Consider the following 16,324-nt stretch of genomic DNA (forward strand, 5'->3'; position numbering starts at 1 on the left):
GAGGTATCCTGACCCCATCACTGTGAGGGAGGCAGGCGCTACAGTGACAGGGGCCCCTGTAAATGCCTGCCATTCATGACAGAAAAGCCTCGGTCAGTCTCTCCCTATGCAACCTCTCTGCAGCCTTTGACCTTGGTGACAGTTCCGTCAGGTACCACCTGTCCTTTTGACTCTGGTTGCAGTGCTCTTGCTTCCCTTCCTACCTCACTGGCCACTGCTTCTGTCTCCTCCAAGTGCGTCTTCTCTTGTCCCCCTTAAAAGTCCCCTTGGACATGTCCTCTATGCCTGTTGCCCCCTGCACACACACCATCACCACACCTGTTAGCCAAGGATGTCTGTCCGTTCATTCAGCAGACACTCAGTACCTGTGATGGTTCCAGACCTGACCTAGAGAGCTGGGGAGACACCTGAATAAGACCTGCTTCCGGCCCTGGCAGGGCTTGCCTTCCAGCCATAGGGACGGGCTGACAACAGTCAGAGCCCAGCTGGGCTGGTGGGGAGGCACTGGGGACAGTGTACCCCTGGCTCAGGCTTCTTGCCTCCCTCTCTAGCACACCCCAATGGCCTGCCTCACCTCCAGCTCCTCCCTGCACACCTTGGCACCACTGCAGTCTCTGTGCCCTCCATGCAGTATCACGGAAACCTTTCCTGGGTGCCCAGCATTATCCCAGGCCTCGGTGACACAGACATGAATAACCATCTCTCCTCAGGAGCTAATAGTGAGGCCCCTTTGGGCGTGCTACTTCTTCCACCTGGAACGTGGTCCCCTGTGCATTCCTCTCTAACCTCCCACACCACACGGAGTCAGTGCCCTGTGCACGCCTCAGTGTAACCCTCTGTATACAGTGTTGCCGTGTCATTGTGTGTCTGTGTGCCTCGCATTCTGAGTATTGTGATTCGAAAGTAGCAGAAGCAAGAGTGGAGCAAAGAAGCCAGTGACAAAGCTACTGGAACAATCCAGGTGAGAGATAATGGTGGCTGGGACCGAGGTGGTCGTATGGAGGTAGTGGGAAGTGGTCAAGCTCTGGACATATTGTTAAGTTAAGGCCAATGGTATTTGATTATGGGTTGCATGGGACATGTGAGAAAAAGAGAACATTGAAGGATGGCTCCCAGGTTTTTGGTCTGGGCAAATGGAAGGGATGGAGTTGCCAATGAACTGAAATGAGGAAGACAGCGGGTAGGTGAGACTTGGGGGAAGAACAGGCATTCCATTTTTGACATGCTAATTATCTGCCAGGGTTCTCCAGTATATATCCTTCAAGGAATTGGTTATGCCATTGTGGAGGCTGGCACATCTGAACTTTGTAGGGCAGGTGTGCTGTCTGGAAATTCTGGGGGCAGGAGCTGATACTGAAGTCTTGATGCAGAATTTCCTCCTCAGCGAAACCTCAATTTTGCCCTAAAGACCTCTCGACTAATTAGATGAAACCCATCTACCTTAACAAGCTAATCTCTTTTACTTGAAGTCAACTGATTGTACATGTCAACCACACCTACAAAGTACCTTCACCGCAAGGATAGGTATTAGTGTTTGATTGAATAACTAGGTATGCTAGCCTGGTGAGACTGACACGAAACTAACCATTACACCAAATTCGAAATATCCACTAGATGTTTTGAAGCAGTGTAAACACAAATCAGCAGGGATCTATCCCAGAGGTATCATTTTTTCCCCCAATTTTTTTTATTGTAGTAAAACACACATAACATTTGCTATTAGTGATGTTTAGTCATTCACAATATTGTACAATCATCACCACTCTGTAGCTCCAGAATATTTTCATCACCCCCAAATGAAACTCTTTACTAATTAAGCAGTCATTCCGCATTCTTTGTCTCTCCCCCCACCCCAGTGCCTCGCAATCACTAATCTGCTTTCTGTCTCTATAGATTTGTCTATTCTGCGTATTTCATATAAATGGAATCACACAATATGTGACTTGTGTCTGGATTACTTAGCATAATGGTTTCAAGGTTCATCCATGTTGTAGGTGTGTCAGTACTTCATTCCTTTTTATTACTGAATAATATTCCCTTGTGTGGGTGTGTACCACCACCTGTTTCTTTTTGGCGACTGCGAATAGCGCTGTTATAAACATTCGTGTACAGCTGGGGTTTGAACACTTGTTTTCAGTTCTTTGGGGGTATATATTCAGAGTGAAATTGCCTGGTTATATGGTAATTTTGTTTGCTTTATTGAGGAACCACTAATCTAGTTTCCAGCACGGCTGCACGATTTGCGGCTGCACCATTTTCATTCCCACAAGCAATGTCTGAGGGCTCCATTTTCTCCACATCCTCGTTGACACTTGCTGTTTCCTGGGTTTCTGTTTGTTTTAATTTCAGCCGTCCTCATGGGTGTGAAGTGGAGCTCATTACGGTTTTGATTTGCATTTCCCTAATGACTAATGATACTGAGTACCTTTTCATGTGTTTGTCGGCCATTTGTACATGTTTTTTGGAGAAATGTCTATTCAAGTCCTTTGCCCATTTTTAAATTGGGTCGTTTGTCTTTCTGCTGTTGAGTTGCAGAAATACCTGTTTTGAAATGAATTGACTCCACTCCAGGTCTCCCAGTCCCTCATTTAAAGAGCTCTTCCTCTTGTTTTAAACCCATGTACAGGCAAATCGCTTCAGAGTTGAAAGAGACTCTAAATGTCACTTACTCCACTTCCAGGGTGTCCCCTATTCCTGCCATTTCTTGAGTTCCCAAGACTCCAAATTGGTTGTCTGCCCTTAGTTCCCCCTGCAGCGCATCGGCCTCTACTATTTGGGGGTCATAGATGAGAAAAGTTACACGAAAATTACAGATTAAATTTGAACCTAAGGATTCTAACAGACCCCAAACACAAGGTGACCCGTTTAGAACTGGATCGTCAAGAAGCACCGGGTGACTCGCTTGTCGCGCATTAGAAGGACACGCACGCGCCGTAGAGCGGAGGGCACGGCGAAGCGAATGGAGGCGTGGCCTATGCCCGGACTCAAGATGGCCGCCAGGACCATCTACCCCAGCTCCCGGGCCGGGAGGAGAGGCTCAAAAGCTCAGACGCTATTGGTGCAGTTGCCCACCGTTCATCCTCGGGGGGCGGGAGTGATTGCGCCCCAACTTCCGGTTCCGGCAGTGCCCGGAGTCCTGCCGAGATGGAGGAAGATGCGACCCGAGGCCGGCAGTCTCTGGGAGCAGAGGCTAGAGTGGGAGTTGCGGCCTAGAGGCCTGGGCTGGGAGTTCGCCTCAGACGCGGCGGGACCGCCCTGATCTGAGAAGGTGAGAAACCACTGGTTTGGGGTGCCTGAGGACTAAGGTCTCCGAGGACCTGGACCTGTCAAGGGGGCGACGTGCGGCTGCAGTGTCCCGCTGCAGTTCCGCGGGAGCCTGCCACGCAGTTGTGGGGATGAAGGACGACTGTAACGAGGCATCTCTTCCTGGCGGAGGCGCATGAGGTTCGCCGAAGCTGGCGATTGGCATGTCCGAGGACCCAGAGGCTGTGCGGGGCAGGACAGACGTTGTATGAAGGGGGGTGTCCTGTGGAGTAGGTGGAGAGGATTGTCATGTGGTGCCTGTGATGAGGCGTCACGTGGGTACCTACTGAGCACCAGAGCAAGGCTGGTTGGGAATGTCACCGAATCCCAGGAGGGCGGTATCCCCAGGGACCTCCCCTAAGGAAATGCGTGTTCATTAGACAGGGGGGCAAGCGTGTAAATGTATTCACAATCATGTCGGTAGCTCCAGAATGCAGAGCGCTGCTGCACATGTCCTAGGGAGAACAGAGGAACAGGAGGAGGAAGCAAAGATCTCGTCTGCAGCTGAGAAATGGGGCCCAATCCCCAGGGGTGTCTTGTTGGGAGTTACAGAAGGTGACGTAGTTTGGTAGGGGTGGTTGACTGTGATCTGCATGAGTCCAGTCGTCATCCCTGGGCCCAGCACTGGTGACCAGTCAGGGTGGAGTCAGGGCTCCTAACCCAGTCATAACGGTCCTGGACTTGCAGGGTGGTTGTTATCATTGTTACAATACTGACCGTCCTTCATATTTAAAGCAGTGCTTCCTAAACTGATACACATGGTAATCGCTCCGGATCTTGTTAAAATGCTGGCTCGTATTCAGCAGATGAGCGTGCGTTCTGAAATTCTGCATTTCTCGCCCATGCTGCCGGTCTGTGCAGCAGGCTGAGTAGCGAGGATGTGGAGCAGCTGTGTAGGAGAGCTTGCTGCAGTGCCGGCTCTCTGCTGCTAACGAGGGCTTCCACACACGTTAGCTCACATGAGTTGCACCACACTGCTCTACAGTCGTGCACTGCATGTTTCTGTCAACAACGGACTGCATGTATGACGGGGCTCCCATAAGACTGTCCTGGAGCTGGAAACTTCCTGTCGCCCAGTGACCGCGTACCTGTCCTGACACGTGCCTGGTGACGCTGTGCAGACAAACCTACGCGCTGCCCGTTGTATAAAGTACAGCACACACAGTCATGTACAGCACGTACTACTTGGTAATGAACAAGTGTTACTGGTTTATGTGTTTACTACACTATACTTTTTAATCGTTTTAGACTGTACTCTTTCTACTTATAGAAAAGAAAGTTTGCAGAAACAGCGTGCTGTGTCACGCCAGCAGCAGCCTCACACATCACGTGTTGTTTTGTAAATGTAGTGTAGCCTGTGTACCGTGTGGGTACAGTCTGCAGTAGTTACAGTCGGCCCAGGCCGTCACACCCACTCCCCACTCCCTCACTGACCCCCAGAGCAGCTTCCGTTCCTGCAGGCTCCATCCGTGGGGAGTGCCCTGTCCAGGTGTGCCGTTCTATTGTATAACGTAGCTTTACTGTAGCTTTTCTACGCTTAGACACACAACTACTCACCATTGTGTTCCGCTTGCCTATAGTATTAGTACAGTGACCTGCTGTACAGGCTTGTAGCCCGGGAGCAATAGGCCACACCGCGGGCATGGCCTGGGTGTGCAGCAGGTTACGCCACCTGGGTGTGTGTGAGGGCCTCTGATGTTCGCACGGTGACCAAAGCGCCCAATGACACATTTCTCAGAGTGTATCCTTCTCGTTAAGGGGTGTGTGACTGTAGAGCTGTAGCAGGCTTTATTAGCCCCATCTCACAGATGAGGAAACAATGTCACTGACGTAACTTGGTTCTAGTCGTACCAGTAAGTGATGGAACTGGAACTCAAACCTGAGTGTCCTGATTACTCTTGTTCCTTCCACTGCGTGACCTTGCCTTCGAGGTGACACTGCCTTGTCTGAACCAGAATCTTATCTCAAAACCTGGTAAATAGTCGAGTGTGACTTTTCTGGTACAAAGTGGAAGAAGAGCAGCGGTGTCCCGGGCCCACCGCTTGTGTCCCTTTGCACGTGTGGGCTTGGTAGTGGGGTTCTGCCTCTGACATCCCATTTGATGACCTGAGGCCATCGTAGGTCGTGTCGGGCCCCCATAGGCAGCACTTCAGCCTTTGTGCCCCATTAGTGTTAAAAGATGGGGGTAGCTCAGGACTGCAGCCAGGCACACAAACGGGGGTCTGGGAAGAGCCGTGATGAGGTGGCCTGATCGAGTTGGGAGGGCAGGCTAGAGGAAGTCTGCAACACGTGTCTGCAAGGAGGGCTTTCCCGAAGGTCAGACAGGAGCTGGTGGTGATAGTTCAGCAGGAGCGTTGGGGGTCACATAACAACAAAGAGCAGGTTGAGATCCCCCCTTCTAGGAGCAGCCCCACCTTTTGAAGGGATAGCGGGGTGGTGGTGGTGGATGCTATGCCCTCTTCTCCTTCACTAGAGGCTTATCCCTCTGAAGCATGCTCCTTAGTGGCTTCTCCTGTCACCATGGCAATGGCGGGAGATCCCTGCCCCAGCCTTGGAGAGTCCCCCCTTTCTTCTGGGAATTTAAAATAAGATTGGCACATGTCAGAGACGGAGCAAAGTGGGCACTGGCTCCTGCCTTAGGATTTCTCATCCGGAGATGTCGGTGCTGCGTGATTCAGCTTGACAAGTTGAGGTGGTGCCCCCGAAACCGGTCCTGGAACAGAACCCTTTGTTCTGTCTCTGCATGCTGCTTAGCACACGGTTTGCATGAGCCCTGCAGGAGGCCGTCCTGCCTGGGCCCTGTGGTATTTGTCTTGTGCAACAGTGTGCCTGCCCAGGCGCTCAGCTCGCTCACTCCACAAGCACAGAGAAAGCAGAGGCAGCTCTTGATGTTTCTGGAACAAAGCTGAGAGAACTCCCTGGGCACCGGAGGGGCCAGGAGGTTGTCTTATCCCTGGGTGACCAGCAGTCATGAGGGCATGCATTCTGCCTCCCGTGTGGGAACGGCAGCTTTAGAGCGAGCAGTGACTGGTGCTGGAGCTGCCCAACTCCCAGGGTAGAAGGTGGAGTAGAGAATTCTTGGCTCTGATCCTGCCTCCACCACTGACCAGCTGCGTGACCTTGGGCCTGTTCCTGTTAATGTATCTGACCTTCCATTTCCTCGTTTAGCAGAAGTGTCTAACTACACAGGTTAAGTTGTGAGCATCACAGGAGGTAATAGGTACGTGCTCAGTAAATCCTAGTCTTGCTGCATCTCAGTTGGAACTGGATGACAGTCACTGGGGGCAGGGGAGACAGTGACCACCTGCTCTTGAAGGTCCTTAAAGGACACATTGCCCCACTGGACTTGGTGGATGGCCAATGCTGAGGCTGGGGAGGAAGGGCCACCTCTGCCCACAGCAAGTGGCACATGAGTGTTCCAGGGATTCTCCTGGAACCCCGCCTCTAGCTCATTTTCCACAGCCTAGATTCTCCATCCTGGCCAACCCACTTGTTCCAAGCCATTGTTCTTTTCCTTTCACTGTCTGCATGCATTCCCCACTTCATTCAGACTGCTTCGTCCTCCTCCAGGAAGCCTGACTTGGTTACACCTACCTCACATGCCTCAGCGTGCACTGCAGGTCTCCTGTCCTTTCATGAATGTGATAGTCCAGCTCAGGGAATTCTAGAACGCTAACCGTGCTTCCCCCACTGACTTCCATGGTAAATGGTAAACCAAGAAGCTACTCCGGCTAGCTGAGACCTTTGGCTGGGGAAGGTGGTTGAAGATGGACTCTGATGAAACACTTGACATGAGGTTTGTCAAGTCACTGTCACCAGGACTGCTTGTGGAGAATGTCTCGGCCCTCTAGAGGTGTCCCTGTGATGCGGCCACCTCCCTTCCCAGCCCTTGGGGATTTCTCTGAAAGCCTGGGGAGTCCCTGACTTTTCACTTCTTGGAATTGAACTTCCCACCTTTCCCCTTCTGGCTGAGAATGTCCAGTGTCCTATACAGGAGCACATTCCATTGTTACCGAGTATGTACGATACAGGACGTCCTCTCGTGGGACAGCTCCCGGCTTGGTAGTTATTATGTTAGAAAACATAACCGTTTGTTTAACACACGACAGGAGGGCCACATGTACAGGGTCACATGTACGTTCATTTACCCTGGTTTCTCTGGAGCTGAAATCCAGTCCCCAGAGGGATAGTGTGTCTCCTGGAACAGACTGTGAGTTTCTCGAAGGCAGAGTGTGTCCTCTGTGTTACGTGACTCTCCCTTCGTGTGTGGGACTGAGGTTATTATGATTTACCTCCTTAGGGATGAAAGGGACCAAGGTGTTCTCTACCCTGTAGTTCTCAAGACCCATCAGGTGGTTCTGTCCTTTCTAGAGTGAGTTATCTAATAACCAAAGAGGACTCTGACCTTTGCCTCATTCCTAATGTTCTAACTCCTTTCATTGGAGGGAGGGGAGGTGTATGTGTGTAGTGTGCGCGCGCATGCGTGACCCCCGTGGTGTGAAAGCCCCACTTAATTTCTTCCCCACACTTTCTCCTGAAGCGGACAGGAGAAAATGTAAGTGTGTGGTGCGTGTGGGCTGGGGGGCTCAGAGGGGCCAGCTGGAAACCAGAAGTCAGGTCAGGCGAGTCAGCTGGGAAGGTGCCGAGAGGCGCCCGCTGAGGGTGCAGGGCCAGAGGCAGGGCCTCCTCATTGGCCTGGAGCCTCAAACGTGGAGCGCTTCCTCCTCGATGCCACTGGTGACACCCCCTCGGCCTGCTGACCGGCCTCGCATCCTGCCAGGCAGTCGGTCTGTGCGCAGGACCCTGCGCGCTGCCTGGCAGGCGGGGGCCATGACGCCAGGAGCCGGGCAGAGGCCGACACCGCAATGATGGGGAAGGGAGCCGAGGCGCCAGTGGGGGCCGGGGAGTCACAGGTGAGGAGCGGCTTCTGGACTTAGAAGGACGGATAGCGGGAGGGCGGGGGCCGCGCAGCCAGGCCCGTGTCCCGGCGCTGAGCCCGGCTCTCACCCGCCCCATCCCAGGGCCCCGGCGCCATGGAGGACAAGCGCAACATCCCGATCATCGAGTGGGAGCACCTGGACAAGCGGAAGTTCTACGTGCTGGGCGTGGCCATGACCATGGCCATCCGCGTGAGCGTGTACCCCTTCACCCTCATCCGCACGCGGCTGCAGGTGCAGAAGGGCCGCAGCCTGTACCAGGGCACGGCGGACGCCTTCATCAAGATCCTGCGCGCGGACGGCGTGGCCGGCCTGTACCGGGGCTTCCTGGTCAACACCTTCACCCTCATCTCCGGCCAGTGCTACGTCACCACCTACGAGCTCACCCGGAAGTTTGTGGCCGACTACAGCCAGAGCAACACGGTCAAGTCGCTGGTGGCCGGGGGCTCGGCCTCGCTGGTGGCCCAGAGCATCACGGTGCCCATCGACGTGGTGTCGCAGCACCTCATGATGCAGCGCCAGGGCGAGACCGCGGGCCGCTTCCAGGTGCGGGGCAGCGCCCAGGGACACGGCGTGATCGCCTTCGGCCAAACCAAGGACATCATCAGGCAGATCCTGCGGGCCGACGGGCTCCGGGGCTTCTACCGCGGCTACGTGGCGTCCCTGCTCACCTACATCCCCAACAGCGCCGTCTGGTGGCCCTTCTATCACTTCTACGCAGGTGCGCGGGGCCAGGGGGGGCCGGAGGGCGCGCCCACTCGTGGTGCGAGGTGCGGTGGGAGGCCGACTGGGAGCAGGGGCGGTTCACTCACAAACAGCCGACCCCAGAGGCATCCAGGATGACCAGGACCCGGGCCTTGCCGTGGAGGAGCTTATGTTAGAGTCGGGGCATCAGACAAGCAGAGCCGGGCATCTTAAGGCAGCGGTAACACTTGCCTTGGAGTGATTCGTGTGGGCCTTAGCGCTGTAAATAAAAGGGGAAAGGCCTTTTATTTTTTAACGCGTATTTTTCCAGCTCTGCTGAGAGAGAATTGACGCGAAAGGTTCTTGGAAGGGGGAGGAAACTAACATCTGTTGCATACCCACGATGTGCCAGGCTGTGACCACTGTGTGTCTCGGTCTGGGGAGGCAAAGTGCTCAGTAAGTGTTTGCTGAGTGAGTAGACTGGTTCTCATCACTCCCTTTGGTTAAAATACACCCATGCTGACGTATGGGCCTTTAGAATAAGATCGAATGCGTCCCACAGAGCACAGGTGTAGACGATCCGTCTGCTTCTCCAGCCCCATCTCGTGCTGCTCTCCCTTCCCTCACTCTGGGCCACTGTCACTGTCTCTCTCTCGGTGCCTGAAGCTCACCAAGCTCTGTTCGCACCTCAGAGCCTTTGCAGACAGGGCTCCTCCTCCTGGAATACGTTTCCCGGTTCTTGCTCTCGTGGCTGGGTCCTTGTCAGGCCTCCGGCCTTAGCTTCCATGCCACCTTTGCAAAGAGGGCTTTTTTAACTCCCCAGCTGGAAAGAGGACAGTTTCTGTTTTCTGTTTCAGCACCTTACTACTTCACAGCACTTGTCATGACTGGTATTTACTTCATTCCCACTCCCAGCTCCTTAATTAGACTCTTAAGTTCCATGAAGGCATTTCCCATCTATTTCTGTTTTATATCTAGTGCTTATCTCAGTGGCTGGCATTAGGAAGCATTAAATAAATATTGATTTTTATGGCTTGTCCAAAGTCATTTAGCCAGGAGGGACTTAAGTCAGATAGTAGGTGCCCAGTAAACATTTGTTAAATAAATACTGGAGAAAGACAGACCTCCGTTCCCCACCTTCTTGCCTTCGGTCTTTCCATCCTCTCCTAAGCCCCAGGAAGGTGGCCTGTGTGCGTGACTAGACTTGGAGTCTGGATCCTGCTGCAGCTCGCAGGCCTGGGGCCAGTGCAGACAGGCCCACGGAGGCTGGCAGTGCCAGGCCAGACTCTACCCTTTAATGGTTGCAAAGTGCTTGCTTTTAAGAGAAACAGGATGCCCGTGAGGTGGAGCCACCAATTCACTTTGTTTGTATGCTGCCCCTGGGGAGAAAGTGATTACAGATCTGGGAAGGGAAGAGCCACTGCCACGTGGCTCACTTCTGCCCTGCCAACCCCCACCATACTATTTGTCTTTGGTTGCTTGACTACAAATTACCCAAACATGAGAGAAGTCTTAAAGGTATTATGGCAGCTGAAGTGTAGAGAGAGAGGAATCCTTGAGCGTAAAAGCCCGAGTCCTTGCGATGGCCTCAGGGTCCTAAGTGGCAAGCCTCTTTGAGCTCATCCACTATTCTGCTCTCTCACATTCTGCTCCAGGCACACTGGCCTTGCTGCTCCTGGAAGACTTCAGCTGTGCACCTCAGGGCCTTTGCACAGGATAGTCTCTGCTTGGAAAGTTCTTTCCCCAGAGCCATATGGCCTGCACTCTCCTTCGGGTCTTTGCTCAAGCTGCACCTTCTTGAGAGGCTTCCATGACAACCTTATTTAACATGGCAGCCCTTTCATCCCCTATCCTTGCCATTTCCTGTCTCCCTTTCTGGCTCTGTTTTCATCTATAGCTAGCACACGTCACCTTCTGCTATAGCTATGTATTTTGCTTGCTTATGTATTGCCTGTCTGTAAACTTCATAGGAAGGTGGGATTTGAGGCTCTTTCATTCACTGTTACACTCTCAGAACCCAGGGGCACTGGCTTATGGTCGCCTCTCAGTCTGTCTTTGTTGAATGAGTGAACGAACTTGTCTTTCGCCTCCGGAGAGTGAAGCAAAACACTCAACTGCAGGTGAACTTCCTAGTGGTACTGGGACGGGTGAACCTGGGAACTATCCCGTCTTCACCAGCATTCTGGAAAATGATTTTTTCTTTCTTAATAAAAGCTAGAGAAAAGTCCTCCCTATAGGATATGACTTTCCCTTGTAATTGTTGTTATTGGTAAAATCATTCACGTGGATTCAAAGCTGAAAAGGTAGGAAAACGTATGTCATGAAAAGGCTCCTCCTCCACCAGTCACCCAGCTCCCTTCCTTAGGGACAGTCAGGGTCACCGCTTTTTAATGTGTCCTATCAGTTACTCAGTGCAGGTAGTAGAAAATAATGTAGTGTGTGCTTTTCCAGCCTAGGAGTCGGGAGGAGTAGAGCAACTGTGTAGGATTTTCCCATCAGGGAGGATTTCTGTCCATGGGATATGAAGGGAGTCAGCAAGCAAAGAGGTTTTTGTTTTTGATTTTTTGAAAAACTTTTCTTTATTTTAAGTGTGTTTTTCCAGGCCCCATCAGCTCCAAGTCGAGTAGTTGTTTCAGTCTAGTTGTGGAGGGTGCAGCTCACGGTGGCCCATGTGGGATGGAGCCGGCAACCTTGTTGTAAGAGCACCGCACTCTAACCAACTGAGCTAACGGGCCGTCCCCCAGCAAAGAGGTTTTGAAATCCCTCCTCCAGAGGAATTTTGTCCAGAATCAGTGATATAACCAGTACTGGAAGAGGCCTGAGATTTAAAATTTCTCTTGGTTCAGAAGGAAGCAAAGAGGAAAAGAGATGGGAGTTACTGCGGGTGGGACGTCTTAGGTGGCTAAGGCGGAAGGCTTGCCCTCGTTGGCAGCAGCAGTGTGAGGACCGACAGGCTGGGGCCCCATGTCTTAAGGCGCTGTCTTCCCTCCCTCCAGAGCAGCTCTCGTGCCTCTGCCCTAAGGAGTGTCCTCACATTGTCTTTCAAGCCATCTCAGGCCCCCTGGCTGCCGCCACTGCTTCCATCCTCACCAATCCCATGGACGTCATCCGAACCCGAGTGCAGGTAAGACCAGCCTCCTCCTCCCACGCGGGCCGTTAGCAGCGTGATATTCAGGCCCGGCCTCCTCGCCCTGACCTCTGTGTCCTGGTCGTCCAGGCCCCTTCTGTGTGTTACGATGTACCATCTAGAGACCAGCCGAGCACTCTGAGGGACCTCGCGTGTTTCTCTCATCCTGTCTGCTGCCTTGCAGGCCGCTGGGAATTCTTACTGCTTCCAGCCTTTCATTCCGTTAGCATAGCCTGTCAGCCCCCTTTTCCGGTCTTGCAGATTTGTGGTGGTGATTAGAAATACCGACTTCAGTTAACTTCCTAAGTCTGTCTGGTTTCTCCGTGGGGCTATGAGCTTTCTACAGTGACAGTGACTGTTCTGGAACAGGTTTCACAGATGGTACTGTGCGCACGCAGCAGGAACGCTGACGAGCCCTTGGTGGTGGTGTCCAGAAGTTACAGTCCGTCTTCAGTTAGCTCAAAAACACTTTCACAGCACCTAGTGTGAGGAAATGGAATCTGAACGATGCTATGTAATATATGCATTTTATATTTTAATATACAGCAGCTTTTGCTGAATAAAGCTTTAGGTCAAGAGAATGGGGGGTTTTAATGTCTGATTTGGGTAGCTGAAGAGGAAAGCTGTCCAGGAGAGGGGGGTCATTTGGTTATGATGAGGAACGGAGGGAAGGAAAACGACCTTAGCAGGTTGGGGGCAGTCAGTTTCTATGATACACAGTGTGGGGGTGGAGGCGGCGGGTAAATCGAGGTATTTTTGCCTCTGGAAGAGAGTGCCCTCTCTCCTACCACACACATTTGAAAATGAATAAATTGGCATCTGATTGGTTTGCAAGTACCAAAGTGCGCAGGTTCCGTCCTCATTCTCTCCTGAGCCCTGTTCTGGGTGTCCCCAAGGAGATCAGAGAAAGGACAGGTCTCTACGTGGAGGTGCTCCCAGGCCACAGGAGACAGGGCGTAGCTAGAGGGCCCTTGCGAGGCCGTGGATCCGTGGGAAGCCAGGGCAGCAGGGTGGTCAGATGAAAGGACTGAGAGGCCGAGGGAGCGTGGAGTGGGCAGGTGCTGAGCCTGGATGGGGTCACCTGTGACGCTCACAGCACAGGGGACGGGACGGGCTCTCCTGCCTTGGCTGAGGGCTGGAGCGTGGGGTCTAAAGGTGGAGTTTGGTGGCAGGGCGTGAGGGATGGGGAAGGTTGAGAAGAGGAGTTCTCTGCCTCAGCAAGGCTCTCACTGTGACAGTGAAGACAGGTGCTTGGGGGCCGACAGTGTCGGAGGGGAGGGCTCTAGCCATGGGGGTTCGAGGGATTGAGGTGACCAGTCAAAATCAGACTGGCGGAGGATCTTAGCTGCAGGTGACTGAATCCAGCCTCCCCGAGGTGGGAGGGAAACACCCAGTCCACACTTACAAGTATTCTTTTGTTTACCGCTCAGAACAGCCACACGGCATAGGAACGACCATCACTGCTTTACAGGTGCAGAGTTAAGGAAGTAAATCACCTGAGGTTATGCTGCTAGTAAACTAAATGACTGTGCTCGGAAGCACAGGCAAGCCCCAACTCCCAAGTGCCGTTTCCCCGACTCCTGCCTAAGGCAGGGGAGACCCAGCAGGGGCTCTGACTGCAGACTGTGACCTCTGCTGTGTTGATGGTTCCAGGTCGAGGGCAAGAACTCCATCATCCTGACCTTCCGACAGCTCATGGCAGAAGAGGGACCCTGGGGCCTCATGAAGGGCCTCTCAGCCAGAATCATCTCAGCCACGCCCTCCACCATTGTCATTGTGGTGGGCTACGAGAGCCTCAAGAAGCTCAGCCTGCGACCCGAGCTGGTGGACTCCAGACACTGGTAACCGCGGTGAGAGAGAAGCCTGCTGCCCTCCACACTGCCCCGGGCTGGGGCAGAGGACGGGGGGCATCTTCTCCAAGTGCCCCCCACACAGCTAGCCCTGCCCGGGGCCAGGTACCCTTCCGGGACAGGCACGGAAGCTGAGCTGCTCTGGCTGGAGAGGCGCCCACCTGGTTCTTTTTCATTTTTTTTGCCAAATGGCTCCCTCCCTCAGTCCCTGTACTCGTTCTTGCCCTAAGGAAACCTGCCCTCCTCACCAGCCCCACTTCACGCCTGCCCTGCCGACCCTTCGTCTGACTCTCCCCGTGTCCCTGACATCGTGAGTGGAGCTGTACGTGGGGCTTGCTCACTCCCACTGGTTCTTCCCCCTGGGCCTCCAGCCCCGGTTCTAAGCAGTTGCCGCCAGCCCTTTCCTGCTTCATCTTGTAGGTGTGCTTGTTTGTATTTTGGGCCTGAGCTGCCCACCAGACGACTCTGCTTTTCCCTGCCACTAGGGGACAAGGTACGCTTGTGCAGGGAGTAACAGCCGCAAAAAACCTCTGGTTCGCCAGAGCTCTCGTCCTCTCTGTGGAGAGTTACTAGGTTGGGGAGAAATGTCGATACTTTATTTTGTGTGTATATATTTTTTTAACATCTGTGAACTAGGCTATTGTCTTTGTCCTGCTAAACACCCATCCTGCAGTCAGAGCCCACCCCCTCCTCAGACAGGTGGAAAATGTAATGTAGCTTTTCCCTCCGGCCCAGTTCCCTGTGCCTTCCATGTCCCTCGCGTCCCAGCAGTCCCAGGACACATGAGCTGGGGCTTCCCCTGGCCCAGATGGCTGCTGTGCTGGGCGCAGTTCTCAGTAGGGCAGGCTATCTGGGGCACACAGGGCTTGGAGCACTGCCCTGAAGTCAGGTTGAGAGGAGCTGGTTTGGAAAGCAACAAGAGGGTCTGTGTGCCCAGCCCTGCTGGGCCAGGCCTAGGAGAGGGCATGGGTCCTCAAGCCCAGGCAGTCATGACATGACAGACATACACCCCAGTCACTTGGACTCATGGAAACGGACGTTGTCTCCGGATGGGAATTTCTGGGATGTGGAACTGCTTGTTTTTCTTCTCCCCGATGTGAAGTCTTCCTGGGCACCGTACCCGCTAGAAGGCCACTTGGAAGATGGTACAGAGGGGGTCAGCAAGTCACCTAACACCAGGACCACTGCGTTTACCAGCCTGATACTGCCGAGATTACCTGTCGAGCTCAGGAGCTAGGGGATGAGCACTCCTCTGTCCTCACCCGCCCACCTCAGCTGCCAAGCCTGTGTTGCAGGTAGAGGTGCTGCGTAAGGGATGAGAAGGCCTATCAACGCCTGCACTTCTCCTTGAGACATTTGACCTGGATGACCTTCCAGACCTTACTGGTCCCACCCCCTGGGAAAGGCCATGGTGCCCATGTGAAAGGTGCTAGCTACCTGAAGCCTTGCCATTTCTTATGGCTGTCCCATTCTGTCACCCTGGCCACATCAGAATCTGAAAACCACATTTCTCTACCTTCAACCACCACCACTGCCCGTCTTGGTATTTTATCTTTGAGGGTTATTTTCCCTTTAACTTATTTTTGTCTGTCTCTTATTGCACTTTATCAAGAGTCCTCCCATTTCTGTCCATAAATGGTCATCCAAAGGGTTGGGCCCACAGATCACTCGGCATCTTCCTGCCCCTGTCACCCCTTTACCCTAAGAACCACCAACATATGGAAGCCAAGGACCCCTCCTTTCTTGAAGCTCACTCTACTGATACATTTGGAGATTGGTTTTCTCAGCACCTTCCCCTCCCTAGAGACTTGTCTTCAGTCCTTCCCCACTTTGGCCTAGTGGGTACAGAGTCAGGGGCAGCAGGTCGTCTCCTGCCTCTCGCGTAGGATGTTTCTGCCTCTCAGACGCCTTTCCTTCTGTTTTCTCACAGTATTTCAGTCTTTCACTCACTTTCTGTGTGCCTCCCTCCCTCCCCCTCACACGCAGTTTGAGAGGATAGTCTGCGTATAGTGACAGACCCCTGGCCCCTACTTGCCCATGGAACACTAGTGGACGGGATTGGTTGCAATGACAGTGCCGTAGTGGGGATGGGACAGTGGGCTTCCGTTTCCCCAGGACCACAGACCAGACCAGCTGGAAGCTGTGATATATTATATTGGCCAAAACTCCAAGAGACTTGGGAGACCGGGCAAGACAGGAAAGCTGCTAGGAGTATCCAGGGACGGGAATGGAAATGCCGAGGCGGTGAACATTTGATCAAATGGACTCTTGTGAATATTAACAGTGAACATTCACTGTTACACTGTACGAAGTCTCTGAAGTGTAATTAAACGTTTTTATTGAGCCCCTGAGCTTTGGCGCGCGCTTCCTTCGCCGGCCTGCCAGACGGTACTTAAGCTCTATCACAGCTCTCCTCCCACCTG

General features: G+C 53.2%; 1 protein-coding gene across 2 annotated transcripts; it reads left to right on the forward strand.

The window, feature by feature from the left end:
• The first annotated feature begins 3,106 nt into the window (after positions 1 to 3,106).
• Positions 3,107 to 16,252, forward strand: SLC25A44 (solute carrier family 25 member 44). 2 transcript variants are annotated; one of them, XM_074319141.1, is made up of 4 exons: positions 3,107 to 3,268; positions 8,325 to 8,961; positions 11,921 to 12,048; positions 13,705 to 16,252. In XM_074319141.1, exons 2-4 carry the CDS (start codon positions 8,337 to 8,339, stop codon positions 13,894 to 13,896), a joined length of 945 nt encoding a protein of 314 aa, XP_074175242.1. In that variant the 5' UTR covers positions 3,107 to 3,268; positions 8,325 to 8,336; the 3' UTR covers positions 13,897 to 16,252. The 2 variants fall into 2 exon arrangements, with proteins under 2 accessions (XP_074175242.1, XP_019566679.2); XM_019711120.2 differs by lacking the exon at positions 3,107 to 3,268 and adding an exon at positions 5,164 to 8,216.
• Positions 16,253 to 16,324: the final 72 nt, after the last annotated feature.

The sequence above is a fragment of the Rhinolophus sinicus genome, linkage group LG14, assembly GCF_036562045.2.
Source record: "Rhinolophus sinicus isolate RSC01 linkage group LG14, ASM3656204v1, whole genome shotgun sequence".
In the NCBI taxonomy this organism is placed as follows: Eukaryota; Metazoa; Chordata; class Mammalia; order Chiroptera; family Rhinolophidae; genus Rhinolophus; species Rhinolophus sinicus.